The following is a 25,982-nucleotide window of genomic DNA, read 5'->3' on the forward strand; positions in this document are numbered from 1 at the left end:
ATACATAATTATATTTCGTAGGCTCAAACATTTAAACTGCTTTACTTAAAATATGAATGATATTGTACTAAATTAAAAGACAACGAAATCATATCCAACGTTTTCTTTGGAAATTTGCACTATTTCTGTAAGAGATGATTTTCAAGTAATTGAATTTGCATTGATTGTTGAGTATACACTTCTAATTAACGAATGGAATGAAAACCCGGTATTTCGTTTAAACGACAAGACCGGAAATTGACTTTTAATTAGTGTTTTCCACTCGCATGTAATTAGGAAAACGCAACAATGCACACTCATTAACAATCTTATGCAAATAATAATGGATTTGCAGGCAAGTAAATGTTTTACTAAAGTTAGTTCTCAACAAAACTGACCGCTACAATTGGAGAAAACAGTTTATGAAACCATAAAATTAAAAATTGTGTTCTGTTTAATAAAATATCATTTTTTTCTTTTTTTATAATAACGAAATTCATGTAATTAAAATATGCAAGTATTTTTTAATGTTTAGACTAGATTCACTCTGAATCTTCAACGAACTTTTTAACTCTACCCCTAAGAACTTCAGTTCGAGTATTGTTCATGGCTTTCTTAGTTTCAAGAACGTATTGTTTTTGTGAAGAGCTTGAAACCGGACCAGTCTGAGCATGACTCAAGTGTGCTTTCCAAGCGCTTGCCGACATTGTTGTTTTAGGTCCCCGGTTAAGAATGTCAGTAATGCGCGAACCGCGTTCCGGTGAGTGCGATTGAGGTTGGTCTTCTGCTGATCTAACGGTTGGCAAGCCTAATGAACTCTTTCTTAAACCACGTAAAGAGCTTGATTCCCTTGGTCCAGCTCTAGTACGATTGAAGACTGATTCGCGTCTGTTGTTGTTATTGGCAGCGCGGAGTAATATTTTAGTTACGTCAGGCACTGGTTCATCCATCCATGCAGGTTTAAATCTTTCAGACGGTGTGCTAAACCCACTCCTGGCTGATTCATTGCTTGAGGAAAACACTGATTCATCATCTTTAAGATGTGTGACAAATGCAGGCTTGCGGCGATTCGGACTACTTTGCGGCCGAAGTGCAAGTTCTGTTGTAGAAACAGTAGACGCTGTTTCGCTACCCAGTCTGCTGCTCGTTTTCTCCATAGCTGATTGTGGCCGCATATTTCGTCGCTTTTTTCGACTTACAATTCTCTCGCCGTATAAAAATGTAGGCCCCCTATGACTTTCTTTTTCTTCATCTTCTTCCCAAATAACATCGGGGGCAAGCCCTTCGGCACTATGACCACTACATGTCTGTATATAATCCAATGTCAATGATATAAGTCTGATATCTTGATTAGTCAACCTCTGATTATGTAACCGCTCCTTTTCGAGCAACTGAATCTTATTATTTAGTTTGAGTGTTTCAATATTGTTTATTCTGTAAGCTCGTTGCACACGTGACGAGTTGTAACTCACGTTTTGGAGGGACGGCATTTTGGTGACTAGATCGTTCGTATGTAGTACTACAGACTAGATATAAGTATTCCAGAAAGGACGACACAAATTTGCCCCGATGATTGGTGTGAACCAGCAAACGTTAAAACCTGAAAAAAGAAAGACATAAATCTTTTCTATTCTTCTTTTACATACATGTATATACAATAAACAGATACAAACATGATAAACATCAATAGTCATTCCATATTAAAAGTTGAATTTTAAGAGATACGTTAATAGATAGAGATATGTTTCAAAGATTAAAGATGTTTGTTCTTTATACGTTGAGTTATAGTAAACATTCGGCACAACTCGACATTTTCCGTCGATATAGGAAAGGAATGGCAAGTTGGTCGAGTTAATACCAGCTACTAGTGAACGTGATGACTTAAAGCTATATATTTATACATTGCTTCTTTAGCCTACATTAAATTTCAGGTAAATGTTGGTACTTGCTTGATTAACATATTTATTCTGGCATCATTATAAAGGCAACCCAAGTGCCAAATCAACCACCGACAGATTGTTATTAATCAACATAGAAAAATCACTTGAACGAATTTTCTTCTTTTTTTCTTCTTTATTATATGTTACAATCTATGGAAAAAATACTCCATTCAATTTTATAGTATAGACTTTCATATAAAAAAGCAACATATGCAAGACCGACCTGATTTTCACTACTGATTAATGCTTGTGCCAAATTAAATCGGGAATTGTTGTTTGGCGGCGGAGTGGAGGGGGAATTCGACGATGACTTAAGCATCCGACTGTCCCCCACAAGGAAAATATTTTACAAAGGCTTTGCAGGTTCATAAATCAACAATATATTAGAGGGGTTACAAATTTAGAAATGACGGTCGCATGGTTTAACTAAGCTATATGTTTTAAGTTTAAACAAATAAATTTCGAAATTAACGCAAAGAATTTCTTCTGATATTACTGCAGAAATATACTTATACCCAAAAGAAAATGAGCACTTGGTTACTTGGAAATTTTGTATACATACTTCAGCAAAATTGTGACAATGTTGGTATCAAAATTTGCAGAAATGTATGGACCAAAAGATTGTTTATTTTTAATTGAAATTTGATTGTTATCAGAATTTTTTAGCTTCATCCTATTGAATTGGGATCCAAAGACCAAGTATCAAATGATAAATACACATAAATACACATAGCACAACTCTGCAATTTTATTTTTCACCCCGAGGTGTTTACAAGTAGCAAAAGTAATAATGATCAATTTGAAAATTAAACTTAAACCAACGTGTAGTCAATACATTTCTGCAACATTTGATACCAATTATGACAATATTTTTACATAAATAAGTATACAATGCCCTGTATCCAAGTGCACACTTTCTTTTGCATTTCAGTATATTAATCTCGAATATTTATCATTTTGCAGTTAATAGTTATACATAAAAAAATCTTATCACTTATCCAATATTTGTTCTGCAAGTTGTACAAATATCAATGTAAATTCGTTTAATTTAACGATTTGTTCAAAAGAATTTCTTTGATTTGATTTTAATAAATCACAGGAATCAAGGTAGAATAAATTTCGTTTACAATATACGTCAGGTGTGTCTAAAGGGGCAACCACTGCGTAAATAATCTATAGTTGTATACATTATTGTATAATGTAGACCAAAATGTTTATATTAATGTGTAAATAATTAGCCGACCTCTTCTATAATTAAGTTAAACTTATAACAGTATGCTTGCGAGTTGATACCCTATGAAATTTATTTTTGCAACGTATCGGAAACGTAGCAATTTTATGATAAAAATCCGGGTACATGTTTATTTTTCGGTTTTCTGCATGAACATGATGTTGGTTTTTAAAAGCGTTCATCTGATTTGGCGCCATAAAGCATATCATATGACCGAGATCAGTAAAAGCTTAATCAATCATTTAAATGACTTTGATTTAAATTATAATGTTATTAATCTTAATAACGTAATACTGCAAGACGGAAATGTTGGAACATATCCAGTATTGATGTAATGAAGTAGAAAATTATGAAAAGAAAACATATTATCTTAATCCTTGATATAGTTGCCCGTTCAATTTCGTTTGCAGTGATTATCTTATTACAGGGACAAATGTGATATTATAGAAATAAGGCCGTAGTTTTTAACGTCTTTTCATGTAAATGATACATTTAGACTAAAGAAGATTGTAAAACTATTATCAAACTTTAAGCGGAATAACACAAAGATCGTTCCTTATATGTTATAAAAATACAAGCACATTATACGTGATACATATATATCGATGAATTATAATTTTTTGTTTTTAGCTCACCTGTCACAAAGTGACAGGGTGAGCTTTTGTGATCGCTTTTCGTCCGTCGTCCGTCCGTCGTCCGTCCGACCGTCGTCCGTCTGTAAACTTTTACTTTAAATGACATCTCCTCATAAACCACTAAGCCAATTTCATCCAAACTTCACAGGAATGTTCCTTTGGTGGTCACCTTTGAAAATTGTTCAAAGAATTTAATTCCATGCAGAACTCTGGTTGCCATGGCAACCGAAAGAAAAAACTTTAAATATCTTCTTCTAAAAAACCATAAGAGCTAGAGCTTAGATATTTGGCATGAAACATCTTCTAGTGAGTGTCTACCAAGTTTATTCAAATAAAAGCCCTGGGGTCAAAATTGGCCCCGCCCCAGGGGGTCATTGATTTTCCCTATATGCATATAGTAAAAACTTAAAAAAACTTCTTTTAAAGAACCCAAAGAGCTAGAGCTAAGATATTTAGCATGAAACATGTTCTAATAGATGTCTACCAAGTTTATTCAAATAAGAGCCCTGGGGGCAAAATTGGCCCCGCCCCGGGGGTCATTGATTTTCCTTATATGTGTATAGCAAAAACTTAAAAAAGCTTCTTTGAAAAATACCAAATAGCTAGAGTTTAGATACTAAGCATGAAACATCTTCTAGTGAGTGTCTACCAAGTTTGTTCAAATAAAAGCCCTGGGGTCAAAATTGGCCCCGCCCCGGGGGTCATTAATTTTCCTTATATGTGTATAGCAAAAACTTAAAAAAACCTTCTTTGAAAAAAACTCAAATAGCTAGAGTTTAGATATTAAGCACGAAGCATCTTCTAGTGAGTGTCTACAAAGTTTGTTCAAATAAAAGCCCTGGGGTCAAAATTGGCCCCGCCCCGGGGGGCATTGATTTTCCTTAAATGTGTATAGCAAATTAAACTTAAAAATCTTCTTTGAAAAAAACTCGAATAGCTAGAGTTTAGATATTAAGCATGAAACATTTTCTAGTAAGTGTCTACAAAGATTGTTCAAATAAAAGCCCTGGGGTCAAAACTGGCCCTGCCCCAGGTGTGTCATTGTTTTTACAGTTTCATTTCATTTCATTTTATTGGCAAATCGGCAAATAAACATTACCTTTGACCATTAACAAAGTATCATGACAAATATGGCCAAAAGTTAAATAGTTACAAACATTATATCATACAATATATAACAAAAAGAGTACAAGAATGAAACTAATTAAGAAGCAGTTACATCTTCAAGAGACTGTTGCCTTAACTTAAATGCATTATGAACATAGTGAGCACATTTAAGAATAAGCTTTTTGTTATAAGTGGACAATATAGTCGAAAATTTTTGTATAGTAGGCCATGAAATGTTTCCTAAATATTTGGTTCTTATAACAGTATAAATTGGACAACATAAAAGGAAGTGGTATTCTGATTCAATAGAATTATATATACATAGTTTTTATATATACATAGTTTACATTTGCGATCGTTTCTATCAATGTTAAAAAATCTTCCAGTTTCTATTTCTAAGTTATGCAAGCCTAGTCTGAAACAAGCAAAATCTTTTCTTATCACATTATTTGTTAAAACATCAAGATATTTTTCATAACAAAAAGAAGTTTTAAATTTTCTGTAATAATCAAGCTTGGGCATATTTTGTATAGAAGTATTCCAGTTCTGTAAATATTGGTCTCGCAGACGCTGCTTTAACATTGGCATATAATTAAAATTTAAGTTAAAGTTAAGCCAAATATCACTACAACCTAAGCTGTCTAACAAGCGTTTTATACTGCTTGCCCAATTACAATCAACATTTCGATTACACTGGTCTACAAACATGTTGTACATTGGTGAGTCCTGGTTTTTCATAATTTTTAACCAGAATTTAAGAGTTTTTTCTTTAGAAATAACAGAAAGAGGAAATCTTCCTAACTCACCAAACACAGCAACATTCGATGTTTGCTGACGTACACCAAGTATATACTTGCAAAATTTAACATGAATTTTGTCGATTTCTTTACAATCATAAATACCCCAAACCTCTGCATTATATAACAAAATTGGTAGCACCATAGAATCAAAAAGTGACATTTTAGTTTTTATATCTAAATTTACTCTACTGAATAACCCTAACAAACAATTGTATGCTTTCAAAGCTTGTTCAGACAGCGTAATAGCAGCACTTTTCATATTACCAGTGTATGTAAAATTTACACCTAAATAGCAAAAATGGTCAACAACTTCAAGCATTTCACCATTTATAAACCATTGAAAATGATGTCTTTGTTTACGTTTTTCAAATATACATATTTTTGATTTATTGACATTTATTTTCAAACCCCATTTTATGGAATAACTATAGACTGCATCTAACTGGGCTTGTAAGCTGTGCGGGTCAGTGGTAAAGAGCGCTATGTCATCAGCAAATAGCAACATATACATAGATAACTGGTTAAGATCATTGTCAATAAGAGAGTTATAATCAATGTTGTCACATATATCATTTACAAAAAGGATAAATAAAATCGGCGAGAGTGGTTCCCCTTGTTTTAATCCAAGGGTAACGTCGAAAAAATCAGAGAGAGGCATCGAAGATGACAATTTTACACAAGAGGTAACAGATGCATATATCGACTGTAACATAGTTAACATCTTACAACTTATACCAAGTTTCAAAAGCTTTAACCATAACGCATCTCTAACAATAGTATCGAAAGCTTTCTCGTAGTCGATGAATGCGCAATATAGTTTCAATTTACAATTGACTATATTTTGAATAATAGAATGGAGTAAAAATACACAATCTGTTGTAGACCTATTGTCTCTAAAACCGAATTGAGAATCATAAAACATTTTTTGCTCTTCACACCATATGTTTAATCTATTTCGAAGAATAAGTGAAAATATTTTAGCAAGTACATTAACAAGGGTGATTCCTCGATAATTGGAAGGATTAGAGATATCCCCTTTTTGTGTATCGGAACAATAATACCTTTAGACCAGGCACTTGGATAAATTCCAGTATCAAATATTTTGTAAAAAAATACAAGGTATGGAGCTATAAAAGTGTTTGCATCAATAAAAAAATCTGCTACAATTTTACTATAATCAGCACTCTTGTGTCTCTGCATAGAACGTATTGTTTTAGAGACTTCCTCTACAGTAAATGCGCAATCTAATTTATCAATAAACAGATGTTAGGGTCTACTATTATGCTCATCTTCCTGAGAATAATAAGGCTGCTGATTGGTGGAGATATTCTTAAAATGGTCTACAAAATCAGAAATATTAACATCAGAACCCTTATTTCTAAATTTATTTATATACTTCCAAAATTTCCTTGGACTATGTTTACTCATGGGAGACAATTTAACTTTTTCCTTGTAATTAAAGTTACGTTTTGCTTTATTTTTTACATTACAAAATACACGCCTACTATTCAAAAAGTTAGCTCTATTTGCTTCAGAAGGATTATTATGGAAAATTCTTTTATTATTCAAGAAAGATGCTTTAGCCTGTTTACAACTATTGTCGAACCATGGCACTTTTTTAATTGCTTTTTTAGACTTTTTAGTGTGAAAAGTTTTACCATTCATTTTAAAAGATATATCATATACAATATCTGTAAAGTTATTTATACACATATCAATATCAATTTCATCTGAAGCTAATTTAACCGACAATTCATCCAATAATAATTTTTTATCGTTCAACAAAGATTGAAATAAATCTGGATCAGTATCAGTCCACACAATTTTATCATAAGTTAATAAATCAGTGTGATAAAATATCATATGCTCACAATCTAATGAAAAAACAAGTGGGCAATGATCGGAAAATTCTGTCAATTCCAATATATTCATATTTGAAAAACTTGCAAAATTTCTATAGTCAGTTATCAAATAATCGACAAACACTAGCCCCTTTCACATTCCGACTGGCATTGTAGCAAGTAAAATCTCCTCGTTCAAGGCGACCGTTACAAATTAAAAGGTCATTTTCTTTGCATAAGGTTAACAGTTTATTTCCGAAGGCGTTAACAGTGTTATCACGAGAAAAGCGTGCAGATATTGCTCGTATAGATCCATCGTCATTCGGCATATCAATGTAACGGTCGAGGTTAATGTTCTATATTTCAATTTCAATTTCAATTTTATTTATTCACTCAGATCATACAAACATGACAACATGAGGTAATAATACAATTACATAATAAATGAGGCTTCAGAATCAGACAGTATCAAAATAACATTTTATATAAATTGTTAACATAAATATTGCGGGAGAGTCAGTATTAAAACATATACTTCAATAGGGTTCTCCACAGCATTAAATTTATACAATGTTTGGCTCATTTGAATCTTAATATAATTTCCTTTAATAAATAAACAAAGTTTTTTGTAATCTGGATTGTTAAACATCAGTGTTCATAAGAAGATCAATAGAATGTATATTATGTTTCTGTAAATAGTTATTTTCAAAAAACGTTTCCTGCTGTTATCAAAACAAGGACACTCAAAATATAATGAAATTCATCACCAATTGATCTATCACACAGTGTACAGACACGCCTGTTAAGTTCGATGTTGTTCCAACTTCCGGTTTCATACTGGCAATTTGTTATTTCTTGTTCTAAATTTTATCATGTATTGTAAAAAATTTTTGATGGAGTTTTACAAGATATGTTTCAAAACAAAAAGTTATGTTTGAATAATCTATAATTTATACATTTACTAGAATTCTCAATATCAGAATACCATTCATTTAAAAATAAATCTGATAATTTTTGTTTGACTGACATCGTTAACCATTTATGGTTATGAAATTCATGGTTATTGCCAAATGTTATACAGACCACATTCATACAAAATATTCTGAACAAATTTAATCCACTGAAATCTTAATCTAGATACAGTCTGGGAGTTATTAAAATTATTTAACAAAATACGATATATCAAACACGGTAACTTGTTCTGTTGTGGTATGACTAAGTCAGACCATATGATATAATTCTACATTTAATTTCAATAGATAGTGGTTTTAACACCAGTTTCACCGTAAACCATAACAATTTGGTGTACTTGACTTTAAACCTAGAATATATTTTAAAAATTTAAGCTGTACTCTTTCAATACAATCAATATTACCAAAAACCCATAATCTCACATCCGTACAGTAGGACAGGTTTTACAATTTTGTTAAATAAATCTATTTGCATGTCAATTGGCAATTCTAACATTTTACATTTTTTTATAAGACTATACATAGCTTTGGACCCCTGTTTCACGATAGATTAATTTTGCTTTGAAAAGGAACCACTTCTACTGAAAAGAATACCAAGATACTTATACTCGTCTTACAACTTCTAAAAGTTCATTTCCGTAAGTAAAATTATATGACATGCGTCCCACTTGTAAAAACCAAAATTTTAGTTTTTTTTGTATTGAGCGTAAGTTTCCAGGTATCACAATAGTTTTTATAAATATTTAAACATGTTGTAAGTCATCTTTTGTTTCAGCAAAAATTACAGTGTCATCTGCGTACAACAAAAAGAACAGTTTTACATAGTTAAAAGCACTATCCTCTAAATCGTGACTGTTACATGTTACACCGGAAACATTATTGTTACTAAAATATTCATATAAATCATTTAAATACAATGAAAACATAATCGGTGAAAGATTTTCACCTTGACGTACTCAATATTACATATGAAATAATCAGACATATTACCATTAACACGTACACATGACTTTGCATTTTCATATATGTTTTTAATTGTGTTTATAAATTTTCCATTGATATTATATGACAATAATTTTGACCATAAACCTGGTCTCCAAACTTTGTCGAAGGCACATTTTAAATCGATGAAAGCACAAAACAATTTCTTTTTACTATTTCTGAGCAAATCGACAAGAGTATTTAATACAAACATGTTATCAATAGTTGAATAACCTTTTCTAAAACCAGCCTGATATTCATTTATAATATCATGATTAGATGTAAATTTTTGCAGTCGGATATTTAAAAACAGCAGTATACAATTTCCTAAGCAGCTAAGAAGTGTAATTGGTCTATAATCGATGGATCAGTCGCATCCCCTTTATTTTTGTAAATAGGATTTATAACACCAATTGTCCAAACATTTTGGAATACAACTTTTGCTAAAATAATATTAAAAAGTTTAACATATATGGTCTTGAAGATATGGAATGACTCTTTTTATATGTTCGTTTACTATACGATCAACACCGCAAGCTTTATTGTTCTTAAGTGATTTAATAGCGTTTTCTATTTCATCTATAGTAAAATCCGTATTCAGTTCTTCACATATGTCATTCGGATAAATATCATTTGGATTTTCATTTTCATATACATTACTATCAAAATTTATATCTTAAAATATTCGTATACTTCGTTAAGGTCCGCGCTACAATTGGAAACTTTCTTACCATTCAATATTTTCCAGTATTCTTTGGGATTAGATTTACCCAATTTCCTTATTTTTTCAATGTTATGTATTTTATATTCTTTATAACTTTGGTGTAATGCATTTTTGTACTCATGACTTTTAAATTTCAAATTTGTTTTGTTTTCATTTTTTTTTTCTCAGTTTATACAAATATTTTAGCTCTGTGAAAATCACGCCTGGTAGTTTTACATTTATTATTAAACCAATGTTTAGAAGCAGAATTGTTACTTTCTTTATTATGTTTTGTTTTAAATGTACCAAAAGATTTACAGGCACTTTCATGAAAAATATCACCTATTTTTGACACTGCATCATTTAAGTCATCTGGAGAAAAAGAATCATTATTCTCAATATTGTTTAAAGCGTTCATTATATCATTTACTCTAGTCGTATCGATGTTCTTAACAAAATCTTTTGCCTTTCCGGCGTTCCATAATCTAACATTCTCATTTGATACGGTTTTATTTTTGTATATGATCCTCAGAATTAAAAAACTTAAAAGAAAGCGATATAGGATTATGAACGTCTGATAATAATGGACAGTATTCAAGAACATTCATGTCAACAATAGATCTAAATACATTTGACGAACACACAAAATAATCTACGGTGCTCACATTTTTACAGGTCACTGACCCCAGAAAATCTCCCTTAGTTCTACCATTTAAAATATACATATTATTATACTGTAAAAAATCAATAAACTTGTACCCAAAATTGTTAACATGTACATCTTGATTATTTCGTCTGAGACAAACATTTGTATCATGAAAACAGTTCATATCTGACTGAATATCATAAAAAATATCATCCAGTTCTTAACTATTGTTTTTAACTATATGTGTAAAGAAAAAACTTGACCAGCTAGACCTTAGATGTTTAGCATGAAACATCTTGTAATGGGTGTCTACCAAATTTGTTCAAATAAAAGCCCTGGGGTCAAAACTGGCCCCGCTCCGGGGGCCTATATACAGGTGAGCGACTTCAGGGCCATCATGGCCCTCTTGTTGATTTTGCACAACTAAGTTGAAAGTTAACAATATTCTTCAATACTGTTAAGGTTTATTGTTTATTATATATTTATGTACCCTGAAGAAGGCTGTTCAGCCAAAACATTGGTATATTAAATGGAATTTTAAGAATTTGACTACTTATTACTAATTATTCAAATGTTCATATATAATAGTATCTTAAATAAACAATATTAATCATTATTACGAGATTTCTCGTAATTGTATATTCGTCTGCACAGTTACCTCACATCAACGTTGTATTTTAAGATATAAGGACACCTATCAAAAAAAAAGAACACTATATGTCAGTTAAGTTTGTTCTTGAGTTTCTTAAAAACAAGACCACTAATATAATTAATTATACGTAGAGAGAAAAACTTTCTAGTATGAATACATATAATCGTACTTCAAGGACATATTTAGGCCTTGATGTTTCACACAGAAGGTTAGACATTGAATACAAATGTCTAACATAAGTTTTCAGATCTTTTCATCGGTTTTGAAAAAAATCTCTTTATATTGAATTTGCACTATCTCATAGATACATCATTTATCTATTATTAAGCAATCTATTTAATAAGTGTAGTTTTCTATGCCTTAAAGTATTTCACTATGAAATTATATTTGATATTCTATTTTTTATGATTAAAAACGCTAATTTGAATTTGCCGTAGCTTTTGGCGTTTCGACCTTGTTCATCGGCATAATATATTCAGACAAAACAAGGGAAGATAAATGTATGATGATGAACATATTGTACAAGGTTCTGTTATGTTCTGCTCCTTTCTAACATAGTAACTGTGATATGTATATGGCTTTTTAATTTAATGTACATAATTAGACTTTACTATCACATCGTTCATGAATGAATATTCGGTTTTATTTTAGTGGCATATTTAACACATACATAACTAGGACTTAAAAGTCCTAAATTACACTGCGGCTTTGTTCGTATATCTTCATTACACAAAACATATATTGGATTATCATACTTTCATAATAACATACATTCATAACATTATTGTCCGGGAACAATGATTTATAATTGGAAAAATTGATCCATTTATTCTGTATCCAATGTCAAAATAAAGATTTGAGCGTTCAATGCCGAGTGAATCGTTTATTGTTGTACAAATTACTGTTCGATTTTATAATGACTGGGGCGTTGAAACTCCGGTCAATTATAAACCAACTCGTGCTATTTATGTTTGAAATGTAATAGTTCCCACGGCGGATTTTTTTGTGTGTTCGTTTTCTAATATATAAAATGCTATTGTAAAAAATTTCCTCGGGATGTGTTTGTAATGAAATGATCAGTATTGAGAAAACAATAAATTAAGATATAAACTACCAATCATTACCACAAAAAAACTGACATTCTGCAAAAACGTATGCCTTTCTGTAATATAAAAGTCACCTTTCAGTAATAAGTTGTTTTTTTTGTTTTGTTTTTATTTAGAAAATCTACATTATGAATATATTCGTTAATATATTATTTGCCTTTTTTATAATGATAAAAATATTATGTTTATAAAATTGTGCCTCTAATCTAAAGAGTATATTATCTCTATGTTATTATTTCTAGGGAAAAAAAAATTCCGATAATGGGCTGCGTTTCAAAGAAAAGTCCTATGTGTATCCGTCCTATGATGTAAGACCCATTAAGGACTAGTTTAAGACCGTTTCAATATACGTTTTTCTTAAATCAAAGACTTAAAACTTTTATTAAATTCATGCCCCTGAGAAAAGGTAAGAAATACGTAGGCTCAGTTTAAGTCTAAACTAAGGACTTTCTATGACACATAGCCTAAAGTTTTCGTTTCGGCCCAGGTTTGAAAAATTTTAAAAGTGTTTTATTGTTATGTAGTTTAAATAACATCCTTTTTTAGATATCCGACATTAATAATATCTATGCTAGACTACAATTTACTTCTATTTGTCATTACTAAACTAAGATATCTTATGTTAATTTTTTTTAAAAGTAGAAAAGTAATTTGACACCAGTGAATAAATCACCAGTTTTTAAGTTCAAAGATGCCTTTTGTTTAACAACGACGAAGAGAAAAAAGATAATATATGCATTATTCTGTGTGTTTGAATATCTTACATTATCTATGACAAGTAAACATTGATGTGTAAATACATTTTATATGAGGAGGATAGTTGTTTACTTCCCTTTTATATTTTATCCCATAGATTTAAAACAATACAGTTATCAAGTATAGGACAAAAGATATGAATATAGTCACATAATTTCACAGTAGAATTAAGGTACATACATATTTTACCAACTTTTGAGCCTTATTCAGACACCTTTAAGTTCTTTGTAAATAGTTTATATACCAATGTCACTTTCGATTTATTTTTAGGCATATACATGTATAACACAATTTTCTTGTTGTTTTTGTTGTTTTAAGAATACAGTTCTGGTATTAAATTTTATCGAAAAACTCATGTCTTTATCTCATGCATGTAACAATATTGTGCATTGATGTACACATTTCTTACCTGCCTAGTGACAAGATAATATCCAAACAAACAATATCCATGGTAACTTGTCTTTAAACGAAAAATGTGAACAACCTATTTCTATATTCAGCACTTCTTTATTGTACAATAAACGTTCTCATATCCTGCGCGTTAGGATAAAATAAAACATTTTTATAATAACTTAAAATTGACATCGTTTTTTGTAATATAAAACAAATAAACTGACGAGATTTTTTCCAAACTTATTAATACATTAAATTAAGCAAACGTCTCAACATTAAATCTCAATCCACCGTGTGAAACAATCAATCGAAATTCAGTTTATTTGATTTCTGATTCTTATTCAATTGAAATCCGAATGTGGATTTACGCTTAACACTGAATGGATTAAATTGCTGTTACATGCAAATACGTCTATTTTTCACTGTCAATAATTGTAAGTTGGGGCACAAATGTTATCAGCCGACGTTGTAAATTTTATCAATTTACAGTACTTATAGTTATCGGTATTTTCAATAAAAACTACCCATAAATAGAGTCGGTGTCCGGGCTCATTACTGGCTACCATGGTACAGTTATCTATTAAAGGGAGACACAGGCAAAATTTTCATTTCTTAGTTTTGAAATTTTCATTCATTATTCTGTAAATATCCTCAAAATGAATACACTAAACAGTCAAAGGAACAAAACTTTTCTCCATATAAAGAATAAAATGGTGTTTTCCTAACTTGACCCGCGTGGGTCAGGTTAGAGCGCTAAAATTTCACAATAGTTGTCACTCTGTACTCTGGAAACGTTAAAAAACATGTCAAATCAATTACTTAGACTTGTTTCAATCATACAATATCCACAATATTTGTTATTGTAACTTCCAGGGTTTGTTCAAATCGCATGACTTGTTTTTTAAACTATTCGGTGATTCTGTTCGTGTCAAAATTTCGTTCAACATATATAGATATATTTAAACTTCAAACCCAAAATATATAGAATTTATACAGAAATTCATGTTGGGACTTTAAGAAATGTCATTTTAGGGTGATTTGAGTACAGAAAATCATTTTTATATTTTTGCCATTATTTTGCCTGAGTATCCTTTAAGATAGAATAAAATACATAAAAATATTTTCTATAGGAATATATAGAGGATAAAATGATAGTTGTTTGTTTTTGAAAGCTTATTGATTATATTTCACTGGGTAGTGAGTTTTCTTTGTTGAAAGTCAGCCAGAATTGAAATATTATATATTCATATAAAACAAGGAAATGCATAATTTTTCTCTTTTACAACGAGTAGTAAACAATGGGTGATATGAAATATATCTCATTGAGAAATCAGTATTCTTGTTGTTGAGCAGAGTTGAATTTGAAACAGTTTTACATTCACTATTCATATTGAACAATATTTTAAAAATCGACTATTTATGTATTCTTGTTTCATTTTTTATCTATATTATTAGTTATCAAGATTTTTGACAGGTTATATTGCGTATATAAACTGTTGTTATGAAATATAACCCGATCAGCTAGACGAGGATTATATTGCAAACAACCGTTTATATACGGTCATAAAACCTGTCAGAAATATTTATAACGAATTTATAATACACCAATCATCTTTTAAGAAAAAAAAGTGAGATTTCTTCATTAAATCACAGCAGCCGTGTATATCATGAGTTATAAAGATTTTTGACAAATTATATGGCCCTATATAAACTGTTGTTATAAAATATAACCGAGCAGCTAGACGAGGATTATATTGCAAACAACCGTTAATATACGGTCATATAACCTATCAGGAATATTTATAACGAATTTATAATACAGCAAGCAATCTTTTTTTAAGAAAAACGTGAAATTTCTTCATAAATTAACAGCAGTCGTGTATATAAAACTTTATAATACTGCACGGCTCACTGACGGTTTTAAATGTCACTTTTCATTGAATAATCGTCACGTTTATATAGCGGGTTATATTTTCCAAACAGCCGTTTATATAGGGTCATAAAACCTGTCAAAAATATTTTTAACTTATAATATAAACGTCAAGATTATCCAATGAAAAGCGACGTTAAAAACGTGCAGTATTATAAATAAAAAATTTTTTAAAGTACTTTCAGTATACAATTGCAAGATTATAATTAGTAGGTTCTTTAATAATCATTCGTTTGTATATGACATGTGGATGTAGTTATTATCTAACCTGCTGGAACCGCAAAAATTATTAGCATTTGCCACAAGCATGTAGAGCTAGGCGAGTCTGAACTTTCTTGCAGTCTGAGAGGGATCCAATCTGATTAAAATCAGCTCCTAACTAACGCTACGCATTCGGAACATGCAAGAAATAACTAAGTAGATCTGAACTTTAGTCAGCTTGATTGGCCAGGCTCTATTCTGTTGGCTGATCAACTGCGAATGTCCACCTCGATATCCCGATAATGGACAGTTCCAAAAATGGAAGCAAAACAAAGTCCCATATAAACACGTTAAGCACTCACCTCTTGATGAAATAAGGACATTTTAATTTTACTTTTGTGACAAAAAAGCAAATTTACAGAGATAAAAAAACTGCAACATTCAAAACCTTACGTGTTAAAGACTCTCAAACAGTTTAGGAAATTGTGTTTTCTAGACTGTATTTATAAAACGTCGCAGAATTCACGATAGATGATGAGGATGCAGTGACGCAGTAATAAATATCTTTATTACGGCATAATAGTGTGCAAAATGGCTGGGATTATATTTGTTCAATCGAATTTGATATCATCGATTTAAGATTGATATTTTCTCTAGATTGTAGGCATATATTTGTATAACATAGATTAGAGAATGATCAGCGGGAACTTAAGCCACGATTAAACTTTTAAGGGCTTTAGATACAATCCAATTAAAGTATGAAAATATTCTACTTTACTGCGCATTGATTTATTGTGAACATGTTGAGGACACTACAGCGGGACTGTATAAATATTTGCAGTTTCGCCAAATGCATCATGAAACATGATATCAACAGCACTTATTGGCGGTAGAAATATTGCTACTTAACTGTCAAGCATATATGACTAATTCACATATAACATGCTAGAGGTAAGATATTGAACACTCGAGGTTGAAGATGAGGAAATTTGACTGACGTATACAATGGGTGTGTTTGGGGATGTAGAAATGCAAAAAATTTCAATACTATTCAAAGACGATGTTTTAATTGAACAGTACATCTATAATATACGGCTTGAATTAAACTACAACATATTTTAACTTCTGATATAATGATATTGATTGTCAATTTATTTGGATTTCTACAAGGTTTTGTTTAAGAGCAGCTTTAACAGAATTCCAGTCATAAAGGTGCACTTTTTCTTTAAAAGCGAGTTTCGGATTTTGCGTTGGTACTAAAGAGTTATTCCGCATCTGCCAAACTTATCTATACACAAATACAGGAAGAGAGAATCATGTGTACCGTCGTTACACAAATCATGACGGGAACATACGCCACGCCAACTACTCGAACTCTCTAGTCCGAAGCACATAGACATATAGTTTTACAATAATATCTATCGGGCGCCCTTTTTTTCCCAAAATTCAGGAAATGATGTCGATAGGTAATACAGAAAAACTTTTTCCGGGAATCCGTACATTTGTTTTTATAAACTACGACTATTAGTCTCAAAAAATCCTAATTTAAAAATACTGCAAAAAAATTATTTTCAAAGATTCCCGGGAAAATTTTTTACAAAATCTAAAAGTACAAAGTTGAAAACATTAACAAATAAATTTAATATTAATATAATATACATAACAATAAAGTGATATACATTAAAAACGACGTTCAAATGGCACATCATACATCTAAGGTGTCGCAACTGCTAAGATTTGATTTTATTTTTGTCACATAGAATATATATGTTGGCCACCTTAAAGTTAAACCTATATCATTATTATCATCATCAGTATATTACTTTTCACAACATAATTTACATCACAACAAAAATATCAAAAATATTACATACTACAATATCATTATGGCACATATAAATATCACTGTCTCATATAAAATAACGCTGTGTCGCAAATAACGCTGTGTCGCAAATAACGCTGTGTCACATCGTTATGAACATAGCACTGTGTCGACTTGTAATGTGAAATTAGAAAAGTGACGCATCATAATGCAAAATAGTAAGCAAGCACTATTACACATTAACACAAAAACAAATACATGTAGACATAAAAGACGGGACACTTCAATCAAACGTCATGGGTCATCACAGTTTGAACTTGTTCAGATCATCATGGATGTTATTTTCGCACATGCGCAGTTTTTAGTTTTTATTGCTTTGTTCCGTTCTGTGGGTGACCAGGTGCTGACGGAGGGCTATATGGTGGGGGCTGCTCCATGTATGAAGGTACTGAAATAAAAGAATAAATAACATATTAAAGATTCACAATATCTGATTTGCTTTGGGTTTTTTTTAGTTTGTTACTAACCATGCACTGTAAGGCATTGTAATGGAACAAACTGCAGTGCACTTACTGTATTGATAATAATATAAAGGGATACAGCAACAGCATAGCGTATATAGATCATTAATAAACTCGCAATAACATATGAGCCGCGTCACGACAAAACCAACATAATGGGTTTGCGACCAGCATGGATCCAGACCAGCCTCCGCACCCGCGCAGTCTGATCAGGATCCATGCAGTTCGCTTACATACCCTATAACAAGTAAAGAAACTGAAAGCGAACAACATGGATCCTGATCAGACTGCGCGGACACGCAGGCTGGTCTGGATCTATGCTAGTCGCAAACCCATTATGTTGGTTTTGTCGTGATACGGCTCATATCTTTGTACCAAAGGTGATATTTGCTCAAGATAATAAATAAAAGACTACAGTATTTCTTTGGAATCTATAGTATCGAAACACCATACCTTGCTGGGGATTTGGATAGGCAGAGGGATACTGGTATTGCTGTTGTTGTTGCTGTTGTTGTTGCTGTTGTTGCTGCTGCTGCTGCTGCTGCTGCTGCTGATGTTGCTGATACTGTGGTGGATATTGTTGTTGTTGTTGTTGTTGTGGGAGTTGATGTTGTGGGAAATAGACAGGAGCAGCATATCCCTCAGTGCCTGTAAGGCCAGGGGTGGCGATCACAACACCTACAAACAAAATCATATCATTTTTAAAACGGTATATATATAATGATAGTATATGATTCATATATTAATCGAAAATCAAACCAAGTACATGTGGACCATTTTCAACTACAGATTTATCATACATGTTGAGCACATATGCTAAAAACATTGCAACAGCTTTATGTTAGATAACATTTATCTAAACATTACACTTTGTATGTAATGTAACAAGAAATTTCTATATTTGCACAATGACTGTTCATGTACATTTGTATACATATTGAATTATGCTTAAGTCGGTGCTTTGGGGTGTTACCTTTAACCTATATACCACTGCCGTCAGTCAAACTAAGCCTGCAGTGTTTTAAACTGACATACTGGTCAACGTTCATGGTTTTCTCTTTTGACGATTCGAATGCCACAGAGAGACAAGCGATGAAGAACAACCGTTTAGTTTGGTTGCTATGACATCGAAATCCGGACTGTACAGGGCAATTTCATGTCATACTAGAGGGAGAATGGAGTTAAATTATGTTAACCGACTTACCTGCACTACCTCCACGATAAAATGGTAACTTTCTCCTCTCTTCTGTCAGTTTGTTACAATCTTTCACGAGACAATGCATCCTAAACCCGTCAACAATCCACCCTATACCCATCAATCCGAATGTCATAAAATACAGGAACCCCCACACTGGCCGGTTTAGATAGAAGTGATGTGCTCCAATCAAACCTGAAATAAGTCCGAAATATATGATGTGTGCGCATGTTGTAATATGTGGTGACCGAGCAGGCGCAATTCTTTTTTATGAAAAGCAAGCAATTAAATGGATATTTACCCAATGCAAATTTGAAAATTGTTGTGAAAACATATCGACGTCGCTATTTTGAGTGTGTGTGGATTTTTTTTAACGTTTGATACCTAATTTATCGTAAATAAAAGTAGATGACTTAATATTTTAAAATAGCATTAATAAAAAAGAAAAACTATTTAAATGCTGGTTTATAGGTTTTAATTGTACTAACATTAGTTTGACGTCGTACTCTGTTTCATTAGGCGTATCAGATAAATTAACCAGTTCTTACCAAGGGGAAACCATAATACATAAGCATCGTCAACATGTTTTTCTCCCTTGTCTCCAAGCGCAATTTCTTTATTTGTCCGTTTCACTAACACGGGCATACGGAACCAGTCAACGAGCCAGCCGACCCCAAAGTTTCCGAAAGTAAAGAAATAGACCAGACCAAATATTGGCCTTCTCAGATAGAAATGATGACATCCGAGGATTCCGAGAGGAGACATTCCTAAAGCATAGGCTGCACCAACATGTTTATTCTGAAATGAAAAAAACGTGTTTTGAATACTTCAAAATATATACATTTTAAATAAGATAAATGGAAGCCTTTAAGGACGCCTAAGACGGCAAAATCAACGAATATTGCAGGCGTGTTTAAAACGAGCTTGTTTTATGGATGGCAGTGGTAAATGTCATCTATCTTCATTGTTCTCTAGGACCGGTTAAATCACAATGAAACATTTATACATGAAACATTTAGATGTGTTCATTTTTCGTTCCATTCCATGAACCCTCGCGTAATGGACAGAACTAAATAGAATTATATTTTTGAAATCTTGTATAATCCGTGAGAAAGCTAGTCAGCTACCATATGAGAGACGTTGATTCGTCCGAACATAAAACACTGCAGGAAGGGATAATGAAAGATTTAATCGAAATATTTCATACAGCAAGCTTGGTAGCAAGCATTCTCAAAAAATCCAGAAAACATGTGTCTGGACAAACGTGATTATTTTTAGAAAATGAAAATGTTCCTTAAGTTTAAGACAATAAAGCGGGATCTTTCTTTGATCTACTTTTAACATACATTATCTAGCTCCGGATCATTGTTGGTATTCTTCACTAGAGACGGGATACGAAACAAGTCCACCAACCAGCCAATACCGAACAGTCCAAACGTGAAAAAGTACAAAGCACCAAACCCTGGACGGTTCAGATAAAAATGATGAAAACCTGAAAATAAATAAACAAAACTGATAATAAATTTACCTGATAGTGTAAGTTATATTAAATATTTTAGTTAGTGGGCTTTAACCAGACTCCATGTTACGATAGGCCTAAAGTAGGATATTCCGATCATAATACATGTACATAGGAAGGGTTGCAAACAAGAGAACGAAAGAATACTGCCTTCGATTCATTTCTATTCCCTAAATTAAAAGACAAATAAACGACGTTCGCACTAATTAAATAAACAATTTTTATTTATTGACATATCTGTCAGTTAGTCGCCATGGCAACATCTGCCAATACTAGAACATTTTTATATCAGGGACAAGTTTCTACCTAAGAGTCCGAATGGGAACCATAAAGTATAAGCATCGCTGATATTTTTCTTGTTGTCTTTTCGAGGATCAGCCAGTCGTTTGTTAGCCTCCTTCACTAAATACGGCATCCTGAACATATCTACGATATAACCCCATCCTAGCAGGCCAAACGTCAAAATATACAACACACCGAAATATGGTCTCTGAAAAAATCACATTACATTGTTAAATTTCTACATTGGATTTTATTTGTTACCTTTCAAAATACAATACAAAATTGGTTAAATGAAAGCTTTATAACAGTAATGATAATTTATCTAAAAAAAATGTCCTCATTGACAGTGCGGTTAAACTTGCTGATCATGGGGGTAAATAAGGAAGCACTAAATTACTGTATACACATGAACGTCATTCATCCAGTTTGCAGTAGCCTAATTTTGTGTCAGTACAAAAGTATTTGTTTATGAAGTATATACTTCTTCACATAATTATATCATTTGAATAAATGTTAAAGGATAAATGGCATTTTTGTTAGCTTAACATACTTCTGATATTTTACCTATAAGCTATTGCGTTTGTTTTATCAGCATAAAGATCATTTTTTAAGCGATATTTTCCTTGATTTTATCTGGTCTCTGATAAAGATTTTAAAAAAATATAAAAAAATACCACAACATCTTGTTAAAAGAAATAAATAAAACCCATCTTTAAATACATTAGAGACATCTGGCTATTTTTGTTTTTCCAATAGTGTTTTTAAAGTATATAGTATACACGTTAGACTTCATGCAAGATTTTTTACACTCAATACTTTAATTAATAATATTTTTTCATATAAATGACATTTCATCGTTAAGATTTCCCCTAAACCACTGGTATAATAGCGACCCTTTGGTTGACTTGGCATATACAATAAGCCAAGGTTCGCCAATATGCACAAGGTTTTATACCCCCAAGATAAAAATCAAAAATTTAATAAAAGAAACGAAAAAATAAGAAGAAAAAAAGAACTGACTTACCCGTAAGTAAAAATGATGCGCTCCTACCAGTCCTAGAATTAACCACAGAATATAACAGTCCACGAGGGACTTCTTCGCTTGCACCACTCCATGAATCTGTGGATATACAGGAGCCGTAACCGGACCTGGTACAACTGTGGCTGGGCCTGGAGCCGACGTGTTGTACGTTAGTCCTGGGTAAGCACCAGTCTGTGGCGGACGCGAATCATATTGCTCCGTATGAAAGACGGGAGCTGGTTGCGGGTTTGAGCCGGGCTGTGTCTGTTCAACAGTCCGTTGCTGGAAAGCCTCTCGTTCTTTAGACATTTTATCCTTTATTGTTTTCACAACCTACCGTCTGGTTATAACAGAATACCCGTTTTAAGTAAATCTACTGGTTGTATTTCAAAATAAGCACTTAGTGATACTATAAATAACTTGGACGAGAAGTCACATGAGTATGACAGGTCACGAGATAAAGCAGCGTTCTTTATAATTAAGCTAAGGTAAACACACATATCACCTGACCGCGATAAATGTAAATGAATCACAACACTTCCATATTAGCTATCATTACGGTTCATCCTTTATAAAAATAATATATCTAAGCAACAGAATTTATGGCTGCGCACTGAGTATATAGTATGTATATAATAGTGTAGCTGTAAATAATTCATTTCTGATTAAGGAAGTTACACAACAATTGAAACTTCCTCAATTTAATGATTAACAAACATGAAACAATATATTGGAGGAATATATTTAGAAATAAGACTTAATCGGATTTTTTTCAAGCAATATTTGATAAGAATATCCCATTTCTATCTAAAATCTAAAACTATAATATCTAAAATACAGAATGTACTTTTAAAAAATGGGCTCATTGTAGAACAATTAACTTTCTCGCTTCGCATCATTTTTTCTATGGTTACTAAGGGAGTATATAGTGTTATTTTTGCGCATTTTGACATATTACAGGTCATTATATAGGAAAAAAGTATCTATATACTCGTATGTGAATTATTGGTGCCTGGTTTCAGTTGTGATTACTTTATTTGTTCACATGTCAATATTTCTACTTTTCATATTCTTAAACAAATCATGAATCTCGACGCATGCTGCTTTAAAGAATTATATTCCTGGTGTTGTTTTATTGTATAATGTATAGTTTCTGTTTTGCTATATTTACTTATTTACATTTTTATTTATTTTATATTTATTTTATATTTATTTTATCTATCTGTCAAATATACCGGTTTAAAGGATTTGCTTATTAAAATGTAAGAATTGTTAACTAACGTTATGGTTGGCAGGTAAAATATTGATTTCATATCATATGATTGTAAGTGTTCACCGTCACATGCTCGATCAATATACATATATAGAACATTAGAAAAAAAAATACAAGAAACATTTAGGTTCGTTGCAGACAAGCGGTTGGCGTATAAACCCTTATAACGCTGTGCACGCCATTTTCTATATTAAGGAACAAATTGGCTTAAAATGCACTGCCTTGTGGGGTTTAAATTAAATACCGTGTAATCACGTGTTAAATTAGCTAGGCTCACATGATAAGGGAGCTTGTATAAAAAGGGGGCCGGTCAGGTGACAGGTTGCCCTCGACGCCTTGTTTCTAAACATATTGATAATGATGGTGACTTCACGCGGAGATGTTCGGACTAAAACGCTGCGATAATGAGAAAGTCATCTGTTCACTGTAAACAGAGGGGCAGTGGCGGGAAATTAAAGCTTGTGTCACTGAAGGTTTTATCTGGATAAAATTAATATATTTTCATTAAATTGATATAAAATCTTATTCAGAATACCTTCGCACTCTAGCTTGGGGAAATAAAATAGTTATAAGCTTACAGTCACGAACCTTCATCAAAAGCGATCTTATACATTTATATACATCTTGTGACAGAAAAGAGCATGTATTATATAAAATATTTCATATGCTCAGGTGAAATTTGTTTGTAAAGTTCAAATCTTCGACAAAAAGCGTAAAAGCTACAACATTAAAGTATTCACTATGTATGTACGGGTGCACAACTATCGAGATCTAGACTTTAAAAATACAACCCCTACCTCACGACTGCGGCAGATTCTCTGGTCTTTATTTTCTGTAAACCGTTGGTCGTGTGTTCGAACAACGTGCGGGGTGGGTTTTTTTCCAGATGCAAAAGCATCTTGATACCTTCTTACCAACTTGAATGAGTAAAATATGAAGTGGTACAAGTCATCTTTATTAATATTAAAATATTTATAATGTCCATATTAAAGCGACATTATGAAGAAAAAAATCAGACATCGGTCAAACAGAAACGAAACACGTGCTTTCTGTGGACAAATTTCACGCCGAACTGATTTTCGCGCCGTTAATTCATCTGCATGCGCGCATTACTTGATAAAATGCACTTGAGAATGACTTTAATTGGGCTGTTACTCTCCCACTAAACTGACTTTGACACTTTCACAGCATCAAATCTGTTAACAATCCACAAATCCTGTAAACATATTTTCACTCAGATGTTTAATTAGTGTGCATCTTTTTGTCCGTAAGTGAATGTCGCGAGCGGTAATTAGTGATTTGTGTCCACGATACGGCGACCTTTCAGAGCACAACACACATCCCCGCCCTGGGGTGTGCTTTTAATATGGAGGGCTTATGCCCAATAAGTTGGCATGCAGATGCAATATTTAACCTGACGTCACAATTTGATTGTGAAGCTGAAATGAAGATCGTTTCGTCTGCATTTTAACGTGCATTATATCTGCTGCAACAGACGACACTGGAATTACAATTCTGTTCCCATATATACAATTAAAACAGAGCATACATCTTATAGAGAATCATGAAAACTGAGGACGAAAATAACGTGTCAGAATGCGGGGATATTTCTGTTTGTGACGACGCCGCCAATGAGAAATCGTCGGCACACTTGTCGGGAGGAGAAAATAAAGAAACTGACGACAATCACGATACAATCAGATATCGGCAAAACATTGATGAATTCCGTTTTACAAGAGATAAACATGTGATTGATCATACAAAACAAGAGCTGGATGCTCTTTTAGAGAACGATTCGGATGTAGACAAGATCGGCACTAAACAGCAGAGAGCTAAAATAAATCTAAGAGAAAGAAAACGTATGCATGACTTGAACCTAGCGATGGAGGGATTGCGGGAGGTTATGCCATGTGCTAACGGTCCTTCAATGCGAAAACTATCTAAAATTGCAACTCTATCTCTGGCAAGAAACTACATTCAAATGTTAACAAGATCAATTGAGGAGTTAAAAATAATGTTAGATGAAGCATATCGGTCTCAGTCCGTCGGCCCGACGCTAACACGCCGTCGGAATGATGTAACTGTACATCCTTACAGACAATTCGTTGGGATAAGAAGTGCAAACGTAAGCGGTGGAATGGTAAACAATTTTGACAGTCATTATTCATTAAGGTTTGAGCGACATAGTAATACATCCAGTAGTTTTATCAGGAACGCGAGCACGTGCTGCACGAGAAATGATGATGCTAGTATACAAAGAGGGCTATATCACACACCGTGGAGCAACAATATGTCATAAAATCTACTTAAAGACATACTTTTTCAATAATCATATTTAAAACGAAGTAATAAAATCAATTCATTTGCGACATAAAAAGTGAATTTAAGTTAAACTATCAAATTGTAGTGCTGCAATGTGTTTAGGGAGTAACCAAGATGTATGTATGTGTTGATATTATAGTGGATTCATAAAATAT

At 32.4% G+C, this 25,982-nt stretch overlaps 2 protein-coding genes across 2 annotated transcripts; both read right to left on the bottom strand.

The window, feature by feature from the left end:
- Positions 1-415: 415 nt before the first annotated feature.
- On the bottom strand, positions 416-14,290 carry LOC132720999 (uncharacterized). The gene is made up of 2 exons (XM_060705245.1): positions 13,758-14,290; positions 416-1,579 (listed from the first exon to the last, which is right to left on the bottom strand). The coding sequence occupies exon 2, from the start codon at positions 1,467-1,469 to the stop codon at positions 522-524; it is 948 nt and encodes a 315-aa protein (XP_060561228.1). The 5' UTR covers positions 1,470-1,579; positions 13,758-14,290; the 3' UTR covers positions 416-521.
- A 3,204-nt stretch (positions 14,291-17,494) lies between these two features.
- LOC132721000 (uncharacterized) lies at positions 17,495-22,755 on the bottom strand. Its single transcript, XM_060705246.1, has 7 exons — positions 22,236-22,755; positions 21,236-21,419; positions 20,757-20,902; positions 19,959-20,208; positions 19,420-19,605; positions 18,669-18,893; positions 17,495-18,142 (listed from the first exon to the last, which is right to left on the bottom strand). The coding sequence occupies exons 1-7, from the start codon at positions 22,539-22,541 to the stop codon at positions 18,063-18,065; spliced, it is 1,377 nt and encodes a 458-aa protein (XP_060561229.1). The 5' UTR covers positions 22,542-22,755; the 3' UTR covers positions 17,495-18,062.
- Positions 22,756-25,982: the final 3,227 nt, after the last annotated feature.

This window comes from Ruditapes philippinarum, unplaced genomic scaffold (assembly GCF_026571515.1).
Source record: "Ruditapes philippinarum isolate M1 unplaced genomic scaffold, ASM2657151v2 ctg2169_1_1_1_1, whole genome shotgun sequence".
Lineage (NCBI taxonomy): Eukaryota > Metazoa > Mollusca > Bivalvia > Venerida > Veneridae > Ruditapes > Ruditapes philippinarum.